Source organism: Cyclopterus lumpus, chromosome 5 (genome assembly GCF_009769545.1).
Source record: "Cyclopterus lumpus isolate fCycLum1 chromosome 5, fCycLum1.pri, whole genome shotgun sequence".
In the NCBI taxonomy this organism is placed as follows: Eukaryota; Metazoa; Chordata; class Actinopteri; order Perciformes; family Cyclopteridae; genus Cyclopterus; species Cyclopterus lumpus.
In genome coordinates this window covers 7,749,252-7,764,396 of record NC_046970.1, presented here as the reverse complement: position 1 = coordinate 7,764,396, position 15,145 = coordinate 7,749,252, and the positions used below count along the sequence as shown (strand labels likewise).

The 15,145-nt window shown below is 42.9% G+C and overlaps 1 protein-coding gene across 1 annotated transcript; it reads left to right on the top strand.

Annotated features, from left to right (window-relative positions):
• Positions 1 to 5,018: 5,018 nt before the first annotated feature.
• cfap57 (cilia and flagella associated protein 57) lies at positions 5,019 to 14,894 on the top strand. Its single transcript, XM_034532086.1, has 21 exons — positions 5,019 to 5,175; positions 5,362 to 5,675; positions 5,768 to 6,027; positions 6,298 to 6,463; positions 6,541 to 6,693; positions 7,038 to 7,171; positions 7,415 to 7,580; positions 7,682 to 7,795; positions 8,367 to 8,579; positions 9,255 to 9,428; positions 9,780 to 9,941; positions 10,544 to 10,699; positions 11,473 to 11,566; positions 11,664 to 11,854; positions 11,971 to 12,144; positions 12,250 to 12,408; positions 13,170 to 13,313; positions 13,606 to 13,722; positions 14,213 to 14,347; positions 14,493 to 14,636; positions 14,733 to 14,894. The coding sequence occupies exons 1-21, from the start codon at positions 5,019 to 5,021 to the stop codon at positions 14,892 to 14,894; spliced, it is 3,489 nt and encodes a 1,162-aa protein (XP_034387977.1).
• Positions 14,895 to 15,145: the final 251 nt, after the last annotated feature.

The following is a 15,145-nucleotide window of genomic DNA, read 5'->3' as shown; positions in this document are numbered from 1 at the left end:
CAGATGAGAAGGACGGAGGACCACAGGACCAGACGGAGGACCACAGGACCAGATGAGAAAGACGGACGACCACAGGACCAGACGGAGGAATTCAAACTGCTAAAAGTGCATATGCAGTTGTAATACACACATTGTAAGGGAGAAACAGTAGAATACTGGTCATGTTGGGGTCTGTAATGTCTCAGTAAGCAGACTTTGATGGGACTAGAAAAAGCACAACTTACATTTCCACATGACCTGGGTCGATGAGCTCAGTCACAACTGAAATTAAAATAATATTAAATTCATTAAATTTAGGCGTAAAAGAAAGAACAAAAAACATAGCTAACATAAGGGAGTAACGTTAGCTTGGTATGGTTGTGTATTAACTACAATTACTATTATAACTATATAACTATTATAATTATATACTATAACAAGTACTATTTGAAGTATATTTTAATATATTTGTTATTTTTTAAAATAGGTGAAAGCATGACTTTAATATATTTTTTATATATTTGCAGAAAATACACTTCTTTGATAGTATATTTGCAATATACTTTTGACAATTTAAGTATACTTTAAATACATTAAAGTATATACTTTTTTCGCCTGGGAAATTATCAGTAAAACAAACGCAAGGCATGCTCACATGCACACACTTGCCTACTCAGCACGATATAATTACATTATTTTTCTTTCTTTTTTCTTTTGTTGTCTAGCTTATGCATTTTTCATTTTATGTTTGTAATTTTGTAAAATTTTAAATATTATATAGGTGGAGGCTTCAAATAAGCCCAGTTGGCTTTTTGTCTCTTCCTGCACTGTGCTATTCATTTATCTCTGTTGTGATTTTATTGTTTGAATTGTGCAAATAAAAAAATAAAAAAATAAAAAAAGATATATAGTTGTAGATTAGATAGATACTTTATTCATTACCAGAAAAAAACAGAAAGGTGGGTGATAAAAACTACTAACGTTAAGAAAAGTCTATTTTACTAGGTATCGATGGACGTGACACAAGAAGCAACATCCAGGATCTCCGTGACGACGGAGCAGATGAGAAGGACGGAGGAACACAGGACCAGATGAGAAGGATGGAGGACCACAGGACCAGATGGAGAGCGGCGGTTGCCTTTCTGTTAGTGGGCGGAGTAAGTAATCCCTCACTAAGACTACAGAAGTATCATTAATACGATTCCATCATTGGAGGACAGATTCAACACACTAATGTAAAGGTTGTTATGTTATGTTGTTCAATTCAAAATAATTAATCTCTTGTGTTTGTGACAGGACCCCCTTGCCCGTCCACCCAAACCCCCGACACCACCCGCCCGCCACCGAGAGGGCGAGGAGCGTCCCGTTCCCACCGGCACAGAGGACGTAGTTTGTCTCCGTCTTCTTCTGTGCTGGTGGGTTCGGGAAGCTCCTCACACACACAGGAAGCAGCTGTTCGCATCTGCTCACAAATCCAGAAGGAGACGGAAGCTTCTGGCTGAACAAGATTCATAATTATTCTAAACACTTTAAAGCATTTTATTTGTCACATAGAATACTGTATCTTCATGTAAACTGTGTATAGTGTTTAGACTATTATCTCCTGAAGAGTTGAATGAATAAATGTACAACAAAATCTCAATCTGTCTTTTGATCATTAAAAACTACTGGGTCAGCAAACACCACGTTATCTTCATATTGGATTATAAATCAGAACTTTAATGGTTGATTCTTTTATACACTACAATGTTATAGTGTTTATATTTCCCTTTTGGGTTGTTGATTCATAACAGTGAGCGCTTGGTCACAATCACCGGTGGACGTTTGACAGAGAGGCCGGAGCGAACGCATGCAATGGTCACTCAAGTCCTGACTGAAGACTCCAGACTTCCTGTTTATAAATTAAAATATGAAACCACGAGACTGAAAACATAATTCTTGCACTTTCAGGCTACTCGATAGCTGAATATTAAATGCTTAATTTTTACTGTAGCTTTGAATCAGTTTGAAAATCATGGACCACATTGTTGATAAACTGTTATCTATTGTAATCAGTGTATTTAAATGTATATACATTGAATCATAACAATAACTAATGAAAAATTATTCAGTTTTATGTTGGCCGTCACGAAGACGAGGAGGACAATGAAGTCCTTGAAAGTTGTATCTGATCTCACTGAAGAACGGATTATGAATATTAGCCTCCTTGAGACTTTGATGTAACAGCTTTGTACATGTCGATCATTCGAGTGTTTCAGAAGGCCCCCCATGTTTTATTTATTTATGTAAATGTAATTTTGAACCTTATTTGGTGTCAGTACCTGAAAGAAGTGGACAGCTTGTGAACATGAGCGTCTTTCAGTTTACAAATATATGAACCCAATAGAGTAGCTTAAATCACCATTCAATTGGCAGCTTGCACATTGACTGCAGGCTGTTTTTCCTTTTTAATATTAGCATTTTTTATACACACACACACATACACACACACACACACACACGCACACACACACACACACACACACACACACACACACACACACACACACGCACACACAGGTAAGGTACATATTTGATACTCCCAATGTATAGCGGCTCGGCCCAGCTTATAACACCGTACAAGTGCGGCGTTGACAGCTATTTGTCCCTGTGTTCGTGAACGTGTCACAGGAACGTGGGTGTGGCCAATTACTGGATGCAGAGCACCTGTTCCTGGAGCACCTAGGGATAAAAGCCCTCCTCCATGGTAGCTCTCCCCTCGCTGTCCGGCTCATACCTGGTTAGGGCTTTACTAGTTTACACCCCGCACTTCATCATGCTCACGCATTCACATGATGTTACTGACTAACACACTTCACAATGTAGTCTTTTCTTAGGAAATGTTGGTTTAAGTAGATGTTATTTCATGCATTCTAGTGGATTTTTGGGTGGTATGCTAAAGATGTGCTATACCTGAACTTATTCTGATTCATGTTCATCTGCTCATGACTTGCAGGGCCTTCTAGACTTGAGCTGAACATTCAACCAGAAAACTATTGTTGTGCGTCAATGACTGTCTTATATTGTGGTACATATATGTACCACAATATAATTAATAGACCTGTGTTTAAGATTTAACCAAGGTAGGTTGATTGACATTTTGATTACAATGGCATTCAACTAATTCTTAACTGAAACCTAACCTATATTGTTAACAATTGTATTCTTAAGAGCAAAAAAGCAAGAAATATTTTTCATTATGAAACAAAAAGTGCAACAAATAAAGTGCTTAAACAGTAGCCTTTTTAACCAAAACAATGGTTCAACACATAAATAAAATAACAAAAAATGAGGTATAAGAATTTTTTACAATTTGTGGGCAAGGTTGTACTGGCCTGTGGCCTTCTTGGAGGCCTCTGACCACTGAGGGGGGCACCCATCTGAAGCAGAGCTCCAGGTCGGCCATCTTTATGGGCATGATGGAGGACAGGGTGCCATTCAATGCCAGGTTATTTCTGGTCTTTGTTTTATTTAGTCTCACAACTGAAAACACCCTCTCAGCATCTGCATTTGAATGGGGCAACACCAGGACCAGCGTGGCGACGGCAGCAAGCCTCTGAAATTCTTTGGCTCTTGTCACCTATTGAAAATGAACCAAGAACAAAATGGAAAAACATACCATATTTTGTTTTCATTAATCCTGTAAGTATACTGTAACAAACTTCAGATACAACATGCATAGTTTGCATCATGTATAACACAATATATGCATGCATCAATAAAAGCAACAGATGTAGTCAAGCCACACCTGACAAAAAAAATGTATACCTTATGTTTCCTTGTTGCCATTCCTGCCCAGAAGCTGTCCATATCTGTCCATATCTCTTTCTGTCCTCTGTCTGTTGCCCTGTTGTTTCTATAAATTGTTCTGGCTGTTCTGACAGTGGCTGGTTCTTTAAATAATATAATAAATGTTGCTTTTGTCCTCGGCCTGGCAAAGGTCTTGTACGAGACATCTTTGCTACCTTAAAGAATAAAAATATTTTTTAATAACTACTCTCATTTACAAAAACATGCCTAATTCTATTGCACAAATGTCCTGTCTTTATGTTCAATTCTTTGGAACCTGTTCAAAGTGCTGTTTGGAAAATGATTGAGAGGGTCCTTTTCTTTGGACTGTAAATAAAAAGATAAATGCTACGTGAGCAGCCTTAATAAACAATGCTATGATGTTTTGAGCATGCAGTATACAAGAGGTTAACAAGGTGCTCTCCTGCTGCTTGTTATGACAGCTGAGTTTACATTCACCAAACAAAATCACACCCACAAAACAAATAATTTACTAACGGGTAATCGTTGATATTGCATCTATTTCATAAAATTATTTTGTGTGGAAAAATAGAGAAGGCTGAGCTAGTATGGCTTTCAGATAAACACCATCTGAAATATAGGCCCTGTGTAGAAGTATAGTAAGTATAATAAGATAATAAGTGATATACAAATGCTTAAGTAAAGTAGACTAAGTAACTAAAAACTGTACAAGCAGTCCTACAGTGCTGAAGCAGGTAGCTTTAGCATCACTAGACAACTCATGTCTTTAACACTGTTAGTGGAGTTGCGTCGCTAGGCAACCCCCCGAAATCCCGCGAGACTTCATTAAGAAAGATGTGGACATCATAAAGTAGCAGGCAAAAACAACAGTTTGCTGGTTAATGTCCAGGGAAACGTAAATAAACGGGGAGGGATTGCAATGGCTGTATGAAATGGTGGATGGATAGAGGCTTGGGCAAAAAAGAAGCGAGGGCTCATTCAACGAATTTTCAAGTTATCGCGGGATATCTAGGGTTGCTTAGCGACGGGACTCAAATCACCCCTATCTGTCGCGTTTGCTCCTTTCTGGCTTTCAAAGCTAAAGAGAATGCTAAAAGCAAATGACTGTATGTTAGTTAAGCTCTTGAAAAGTAGTAACGTTAAATTAGTCGTTGTTTGTGGAGAGTCTTTGTAGATTCTAATCATTTTAAATACTGTGTGCGGAGAAAACATTTTCTTTAAACTAAAAAATGTCGACAATAGTTGCGCAGTCTCATTTTATCTTCGGTCTGCGGACAGGTGTGAGCAACAACTTGTGTTTCTTCGACGAGCACACTGTCGTTTTCCCCAGCGGAAACAGCTGCGTGTGCTACAACGCTGCCCAAAGATGTCAGAAGTTCATTCCAGGTAAGTTGTGACGAGCGGAGACATTTCTTTTTGAAGAATTAAAGGCGCCTCTCTAATGTCGTTCCCGTAAAGCCCGTTTGGGTGATATCTTTCACGTGCTATCAGCCCGGTGAAATCCCATTTATTTTCTCTAACATTAAGCTTTAGGTTAGTTGTCTCACGTGCAGCTGTCTGCTGTCTCCGCAGGCTCGGAGAAAAGCCGGGGCATGCGCGCGCTGGCCATCAGCGCCAACCGGCGTTACCTGGCGGTGTCGGAGTGCGGCGAGAGGGCCACCGTCACCGTGTTCGACCTGCAGCACGAGCAGGGCAGGAAGAGGAAAGTTCTGACCGCGGCAGACGCGCTCGCGCGGGACTTTGTATGCGTGGCGTTCTCCCCCGACTCCAAGTACCTGGTAGGCCAGACGGGGGGCCCGGAGTGGATGCTGATCTTGTGGCTTTGGGAGAAACAGAAGGTTCTGGCAACGGTGAAGACCAGTGACCCAAACAACTCCGTTACCCAGGTGAGTCAGCCGCGCTCAACGTATCAGTGCAGCCACAGCGCATGCGTGCATCCTCCGAGCTCCTTGTACTCCTTCACGGGATGTCCCACCAGGTCAGCTTCAGCCCGTACAGCAACACGCATCTTTGCGTGAGCGGACGCGGCGTGTTCAAGCTGCTGCGCTACTCGGAGGGGTCCCTGAAGCAGAGCGGCGGCCCGAAGGTGGAGTCCGTCGACATCCTGTGTCACACCTGGGCGTCCGGGGAGCGGGCGATCGCTGGAACGGACAAAGGCAGGCTGCTGGTGTTCGAGTCCGGAGACCTGCGAGGAGAGATCAACGTGGCTTCCACGGCCGCGCAGCATCATTCTGACAGGTCAGAGGAAGGAGCGCGTCGCTGTAAAGATGTGGTGACGTCGCGTAGCCACAGGTTGTTTTCATATGGCAGGTGTGTCACATGCAGCACAATCTGCAGATGGGAGTTTAGTCCAAATGAGTTTTACATCAATGAAAGATTACACTGAGTTTATCACAAATCCTACCGAAACACCAACAATGACTTGATCCTCCCATTCAAATCACATGACTGGGGCTAAGGTTTTTGCTGAATATACTTGTTATTTTCTTTTCATGATTCACTGCACAGGCAAGTGCACTTGAAGAAGATCAGAGGCAATGACGTGGGAGAAGGTCCTCGCATCACAGCCATTCTGTCTTACTCCAAGGGCTTTGCGTGCTCTTTGGGGCCCGGCGCCGTCTGTCTTTTTGAGAAGACCGAGGAGGACGGTTATAGAAGGAGCAGGGAGATACGGGTGAGTGTTCAGTACCAGCGGTACTGCAGACTCTGTGCATGTTCCCAAGTGATCACATGTTTGTTCTTATGTGTAAGATCCCACCAGACCCACGCAGCAATGAGCTGACCCCGGCGGAATGCCAGGAGATCGACACCATGTGCATCAGTCCAGCAGAGGAGACTCTGGCCATCAGCACAGACAGAGGGCAGCTGTACAGCTTCAGCCTCTCCTCTGTGGAGATCCACAAGGTAAAGTCCATTATATCTGCACCATCACTGACACTGTGGCACTGTGTTTCAAAACAAAAACACAACCTCGCTCCTTCATTTGAATCAGACCACTGCGTTAGAACGTGAATAAAATCTTGTGTTTTTCTTGATAAATCCTTTACTATGCACTTATTAACAGTTTACTATGGTTTTTGCAGCTACTGGATCTAAAGCATGAACAAAACCATGTCGGAGTTAATACATCCTTTATCGTGCACTTGTTAACACTCAACTATGCCTTTGAAGCTACCGGATCCAAAGATAACAATGCCTTATTGTTATGACTTAATTAACAATTCATTTTGCATTTTGTTTTTGTACAGAAGGAACATTTTGAGTTCCTATTGCAGTCCTTCCACTTTAAGTCCATCACTGGTTTGTCCGTCTGCATTAGAAAGCCCCTGGTGGCCACCAGCTCTCTGGACCACTCTGTTCGCATCTGGAACTATGAAACAAAGTAAGAGACAAAATCACTCCCAAGCTCGTTGCTGTTTTGTTCATGACGAGTTAATGTATTTACTTAATTTCTCTACAGTCTTTTGTACAATTGTTTATTTGTTTTGAGTCGTAGACATATAGATGGTAATAAAACGCAATTAGGGAAAGCGACCTATCGAGCCATGTGTTCAGTATCATGTTTATATGAACTATGGCACGCTACCGTGTGTCTCCATTGCTCCTCCCTGTGTTCTGCCACCAGGTTGTTGGAGCTGTACAAGGAGTTCCAGGAGGAGGCGCACAGCGTGGCACTGCATCCCAGCGGCCTCTTCATCCTGGTGGGCTTTTCAGACAAACTCAGGCTGATGAACCTGCTCATCGACGACATCCGCACCATCAAGGAGTTCACTGTGCGCAGCTGCAGAGAGGTGGGTCACACGTTGGTTCAATCACACCCACATGACGCACATTTGAACGCTCACCGTTTCGTTGTAGTTTTTTTTTCACACTTTCTCTCGCCACACCTCAGTGTGCTTTCAGCCACGGTGGCCACGTGTTTGCGGCAGTCAACGCAAACGTCATCCACATCTACTCCGTCACCTCTTTTGAGAACATGCTCAATCTGAAGGGCCACAATGGGAAGGTGAGTCGGACAGGAGGCTGCATCGCACGGCATGTGGAATGAGTGAGGGAGTTTAGAAGCGCCTTCATTCGGGAATTTGACCCTTTTGCATCTCCCTCAATGTACTTAAACAGAGAGCACTGTTATTTACACATATAACATAAGTTAATATTATATAGATATATATAATAAAACACAAATGACCAACAATAAAAAAACTGAATAAATGAGAGTTCTGTAAGATATCAAATAAAATATACTAACGCAAATAAATAAATACTGAATAGATATACATAGACTGCATTATGTACATGTAGTCATGAATAAATACTGTATGTATAGCATTTATGATTTATATTGACAGTTACGTTTATGAATCGATATGAACGTATTCAAATAAATGTGCATTAAAACTATTAATTACAATCTATAACAGCAGCAGTGGGTATTTTGGTGTTAAAGGAAATAACCATTCAGTGTTCTGTGGCTAAAGTCTCCATTCACACTGCATGTGTGCCTTTGACAGGACAATGTCCAAAGTCAGAGACAGTGGTTATACAGTATTTGGAGTACAATTTAGATTTCTTTTCAGGTGCGAGGCATTGAATGGAGCCTGGACGACACCCGGCTGGTGTCATGCGGGATGGACGGCGCCGTGTACGAGTGGAACACCCACACTGGCAAGCGTGAGTCTGAGAGCGTCCTCAAGTCCTGCAGCTACACAGACGTCGCCTTCTCTTCAGACTGCAAGACCATCCTGGCCGTGGGATCGGACCTCACACTGAAGGAGATCCAAGATTGCCAGGTGAGTAAGACCTCTACTGTATCCCTTTTCCATCAAGTGGAAGCGCGGGGAGCATGTGGGAGTTTTAGGAAAGATATGAGGCTGCTTACCATATGAGCAGAGATAAGGCCACTGCCACTACGAGTGATTCACAATACACAAAGTTAATTGGATCCATTGTTAATGACAACATGTTGATTAGAGCGGGTTTTGTATGTGCATCTCTTCATTTGGACATTTAGCTTTTTTTCCATGCAAAAGACTAGATCGTTTTACCGCTTCGACAATCTGGGAAAGTAAAAGTTACTCCTGTTTGCTTGAGTTCCTCACACAGCTGATGAAAATACAGCACGACACCTTTGACACAAGTTAATGAGAGGACTTTGCTTGTTTCAAAGAGACACAAACTAGTTATGACTGCCGGCTCATATAAGTCTCAAACCATTCTATGCTTTGTATCTTTTACCAATAATGGTGCAACATCACATATTAAGATACAAATAAAAGAAAATGTATCCACCTGTGGTAATGTATCCATTGCAATAAAGCAGGAAGGAATAAGGACTTTACTATATAACTACTTCTTCTTGCATACTCCTCTGCACTCTATATCAAATATGTACTCCACTGTCACTCAAGGAAAAGGAAATCCAATATTGTTTGCCCTCCCAATTGAGTATTTCATGGGTTCCACAGGTCCTGAAGGAGGTTCCGGCTGATGAGGTTGCTCACACCGCCTTGGCGGTGTCTCACTCTGGCAGGGTCGTGTTCACCGGGACTTCCAGCGGGACCATCAGAGCCATTAAATACCCGCTACCTCTCCAGAAGGAATGGATCATGTACCAGGCTCACTGTGGCCCCGTCACCAAGGTCGGTCTCCATGTTGATGGACACTGTGCACTCGCTCATTAGACAGAGAAGTCGATTTATTTATTTAAAACCATTTTTGTTGGAGCTTTTCCCATTGGCAACATGTTTTTAACAGGATTTTTAAAATGACCGTTCATTTCTTCTCCTATACCCTGCTCCCATGACGTTTTGACATTTAGGGACTCTGAAGAGAGAAATGAGATGATACCTCTTGAAATCCCTTTAAATCCTTCTTGAATGTCACCTTTGTGTGATTTGACTAATGGAAGACTTTGAGACGGAGAAATTATCTCTTGTGTCAACCATAATAACAAGTCTGTCGAACTGACTGCTGATGTTGTGTGTCCTCAGATGGTGATCACTTTTGACGATCAGTTTCTGCTGACGGTGTCAGAAGATGGTTGCCTGTTGATGTGGAAGGTCATCGACAAGGAGGGCCGAGGACTGAAGAGCAACAGGCAGATCGTCCACACTGAAGAGATCCTTGTCACCAAGTCAGACCTGGAGGAGAAGGTGTGTGTGTGTGTGTGTGTGTGTGTGTGTGTGTGTGTGTGTGTGACTGCATTCGGTCATTTTACTTCCATATGTCTCAGTTAATGATAGTAGGATGAAACATGCTGAGATGACGAGTGGACAGAGTATGTTAACATGAGCTTGAAAAACACGGTATTGGTATAAGGTACTTAACAGTAGATGGCGGTCAGCCCGCCCCCGGTTTATATACTGTATATATATATATATATATATATATATATATATATATATATATATATATATATGTATATATATTTACACACATAAACATAAACATGTGCATTTACATTTCATATATATATATATATATATATATATATATATATATATTTATTTATTTACACACATAAACATACACATGTATATATATTTTATATATATATTCACACATTTATATACTATATATTGTGCTGATGCAAATGCTTGAATACAGTTTGCCCTTTAATTTTACCTCAGTTGATCTCATTGATATTGATAAGTGACAAAAATGAATAGTCAGAGGAATTGGTGAGTAACATATAGGAACCTCCTACATAAGTATCCAACCCTGTGTTCCTGTTGGCTGTCTGTCTGTGTTGCAGACCCAGAACATGCTGGAGCTAAAGATGCGTCTGGAGGAGCTGCAGATGGAGAACGAGTACCAGCTCCGCCTGAAGGACATGAACTACAATGAGAAGATGAAGGAGCTTTCTGACAAGTTTACCCAGCAAATAGAATCTCTGAAAACAATGCAACAGGTCTGCTTGTCACCTACCAGCCAGCTCCACTTCAAATCTACTCAATACCCTTACAGTTTATGGCCAAAATATATACCAGGAACCAGCAATGCCTGTTCTTAGTTACTATGACTATTAACATGTTTTCATTACTTTCTATTGGTATGTTTTTAAGTAATTAGGAAAGCCATATAGACAACCTATTTGCAGGATTTGCATCCCTCTATTGGGCATGTGGGTAGACACTTTTCTGGAAAAGGCAAAAAAAAAAAAATGAAACAAAGAAATGCTAACATTTGAAAATACAAACCCTTATCTTGCACCAGTCTGTCCCAATCTCCTCCCATCAGATGATGCATGTCACATAGAGCGTTCTGCTGCCCGTAGCCGTGTGCTGCCGTGAGCTACGGTTAGCAGAAGGCTAAAGTATTACCAAATTTTTCTCTCAATCTCTGAAACGCCTCGCCAACATTGTTGTCTTTCAGCGTAGGCAGTGCAGGACATTCCGCAGTTGAGTCAGGCTTTCACCATCTGAGGGGACGTGCACGAGCATCTCCTTTTGTAGAACAGCCAATAGGAACGCTCTCTTTTTGAAATGACCTGTGATTAGCCAAAGTCACCCCTCATGGACCAGAAACAGAGCCGGAAAACTGAGCTAATAGGTGATGCAGAAGTCGAGTTTTCTCTCCGAATAACTTGAGTTACAATATGCTGAAAGGTTATTATAGACTTCTTGCCCAATGACGCCCAACATAATATTTATTATCTAATCCTAACATCTTCTGTACCTACAGGCCATGAAGACAGAGATGGAAAAGCAGGAACAAGAGCACCAGGAGAGCTCAACAGAGGCCACTGTGAAGCACTCACTGGAGCTGAAGGATTTAGGTAGGAAGAAGACGGGATCAGCGTCGGCACAATCCAGGGGACCGTGTGACCTGTTTTCTACGTAGATCAATCAATCCGTTTTGTCAATCACACACAGAGTTATCCTACAGCCAGAAGCTGATAGTGGAGCACAAGAGGTACCAGGATCTTCAGCATGAATATCAAAGTATGCAGGGAGACTCTCAGAAGCTGCTGAAGGCGGCGGAGGAGAGCAAAGTCCAATCCCTGGAGGAGCTGACGCAGCTCTTCGAGGCCAAGCTGCAGGAGAAGACTCAGCTGCTGGTTCAGGTCAGTCAGAAGGAGCAGCGGAGCTTGAAGGAACCAGAAAGTGTCTTAAGAAGTAGAAGGGACGCCGAAGTTCCCCTGTCCACTTTGGTTTTGTCTCCTACTTCTATTTTGCTCAGTATGAGGAGGATGCCCAGCAGCAGGTCCGTGAGTTCAAGGAGTTCACAAGGCAAGTGGAGGAGGATGAGGGGAGGTTGATCCATGACATCCAAATCAATTATGAGAAGAAGTTGCACGCCGAGAGAGAGACCAACGCGAACCTGAAAGGAGATTCGAGTCTCATGACGCAAAAGGTGGCCGCAGTTCCTGTTCTCTGCTTCTCATCTTTCTTTCTCTCCGTCCGTCTCTCGTTGAATCGACCTTTCTTCCTTTTCCGGTGGACGGTGGCGTGATCACAGCTCTACAGTCTGCAGAGACAGATCGATGACAGGTGCGCAGATATAAACCAACTGAAGCAGGAGCGACTCAGGCTGCTGGGGTTGATCCGCTCCCTGGAGAGCGACGTTGAGGACCTGAAGCAGCAGATCTCTGGACACGAAAGCACCAACCAGGACAAGGTGGCATCCACATTTTAGAGTATATAGATTACCAGCAAGGTTTCCATATTTTTCATTTGGGGGCTCGGGTTGTCTCTTTTTGACATTGATCCAATGATTTTGCTCTATAAAAACTTTAGTTTAGTCATGTTTTATCTTGAAGCAGGAAGGTTGGGTTCCATCCAGTCTTTCTGAACTTACTGAAATGTTACTGAAAAAACACTAGTTTTCGCCAATGTCAACCCAGCCCTTCTCGCGTAAACAAAATATAAGATGGCTATTGGTAAACTGTCAAACAAGCTTTGTTTACACTTAATAACACAGTTTCTTTTAAAGTAAACCAGACTCTCTGTGTAGGTGGAGGGCTAACTTTCTGGAGACCCCCTGTATCAGTTGCCTGGTGATGTTTAAAAAAAATATATAAAACAAAAATGGTATGTGAATTAGACCATAGACTAAACATGGCCCTGTAAATGCTTTTGGAATCAGATATTATATGATTTAATTTGGGCTTACATGACTGATTTGGGGTCAGTGAGGAGAAACGATATTGAAAGTGCTTTAACACACATGAAACATTGGGTCGTCCTCAACCTCTGAAAAACGACTCGTTCTCAGTCTGGAGATTATTCAATTCAATTCAGTGTATGTTGTATAGCCTAAAATCACAAATTACAAATTTGCCTCAGAGGGCTTTACAATCTGTCCCAGGACCTCACATCGGATCAGGAAAAACTCCCCAAAACAAACTTTCTTCCACTGAATTCCGTTCCCACATACAGGACCAGACCATCTGCAGCTTGAAGAAGAAGAACCAGGAACTGGAGAAGCTGAAGTTTATTCTCGATTTCCAGTTGAGCGAGTTGAATAACAAGACTGAGACTCAACAAGATGACATCAACGAGAAGAGGGAGCAGATCCATCAGGTGAGTGTGTGTGTGTGTTCCATCATAAGCTGTTGTGGATAACCTCCCTCTGTGACTCTCACACACACACACACACACACACACACACACACACACACACACACACACACACACACACACACACACACACACACACACACACACACACAATATCAATGATTCTGAAATGGGCCAATCTGCCTCCAGGACAACAGATTGCATTGAATTTCTTCCCCACCTGTACGCTGTGCCACTCTGCAGTATTGACAGCGTTGTTGTTGTTGTTGTCTCCCCCCCCCACCCCCTTTGAAAGCTGGAGGAGGAACTGGTGCAAATCGACAAGAGCAACACTCAGCTGAAGCTCAGCATCTCTGACCTGGGGCTCAAACTGAGGACCAAAGATAAGGAGATCCATAAGGAGATGCTGATAGTGAGCACACTTGGTTTATATTCTTGGTGCATGCTACTTCTCCAGCTTCAGTACCTTTTAAACAGCTCGCAACCGCTGTTTGAAAAGATCTTATATCTCTCTCTCTCTCCTCTCATAGAACTAAGAGGCCCGTGTGTGGTAGATTAAACTAAACGGCAGAGAAATGCAGACAATTGAAGACTTATAGCCACATTCGACATCCGCTGAGTCAGACTAATGAGGTCAACTAAACAGGTCAAAAAAACTAAAACGCTTTTATCAGGATAGTCTTTCTAAGTTCCTTAAAAAACAAGTGACATTTTTTTGTTTGTTTGTTGTTGTAATTACACAAGAAGCTGAAGTGCATCACTAATCCAACGAAGTGTAAAGCTAGGAATCTGGACATGAACATGTTTAATATTAATCAAGGGTGATTCAGGTTTGGTAGGGAGCCGTATTAAGCAAGCCTCTGTATGAGATAGATGTCTCTGATATATTTTTTTGTGGCCAGGCGAAGGACCTGGAGACGCATCTCCAGCGGCTCAAGTCGGACCTCCACGACTGCGTCAGCTTCATCCAGGAGCCGAGGAAACTACAGGAGAGCGTGCGGACGATCTACGCCAGCTACGTATCGCAGGCCGACGTGGTGAGTGGTTCACGCAGTGTCGTAGAACCCTCAGAGCTGACGGGATACCGAGGGCCCATCGCGCCATCACTGGGGCACTGGAAGAGAGGGGTTAATAATTTGTTGTATTGTTGTAATTTAATTCACGCTCTGTGCCGTTTACAAGGTGAAGAAAAGCAGCGTTGACGAGGATATCCAGAAGGCATTCGGTCGCCAGCGTGACTACCAGGAGAAGATCGTTAACGGGCTCAAGACGAGGCTGGCCAAGTCGGCTGCGGAACACGAGAAAGTCTACGTCAGGATGATGAAGGTACGTTAAAACAGGACCTTCCTTTGACCAACCACAGCAGTCCTATTATTGACTGAAAGCGCGGCGTGCTAACGGCGACTGTCCACTGCTCCGCAGGAGAAAGAGACTCTGTTCACCAAAATCAACGAGCTGCGCAAGGAGCTGCACTTGGCGAGGGCCGAAGTCAAAGATCACATGGCTCAGCTGGCCGACCTGAAGAGGTCCCAGATTGCAGGAAGGGCCTCAAAAAAGGGGGCCGAACCTGAAGGCGACAACTAACGGGGGTCAGAAAGGACGCAAACACGGAGAGAGCAACCCACCACGTCGTCGTTGACCAACTCATTGACCAATACGTGCAGGTGCTGCAACATCAGCTGATTACATCAGTTTCTGATCCCAGTTTCCTGGGATGCTTTCGAAGAGATATTGTTTGCAACAAGACCCCAAAAGCCCTCATTTGACCACATCTTCATCTTGAAGATGTTTGTTTCAAAACCATAGCTCTTGTTAATTCAGAATGTAAACCAATA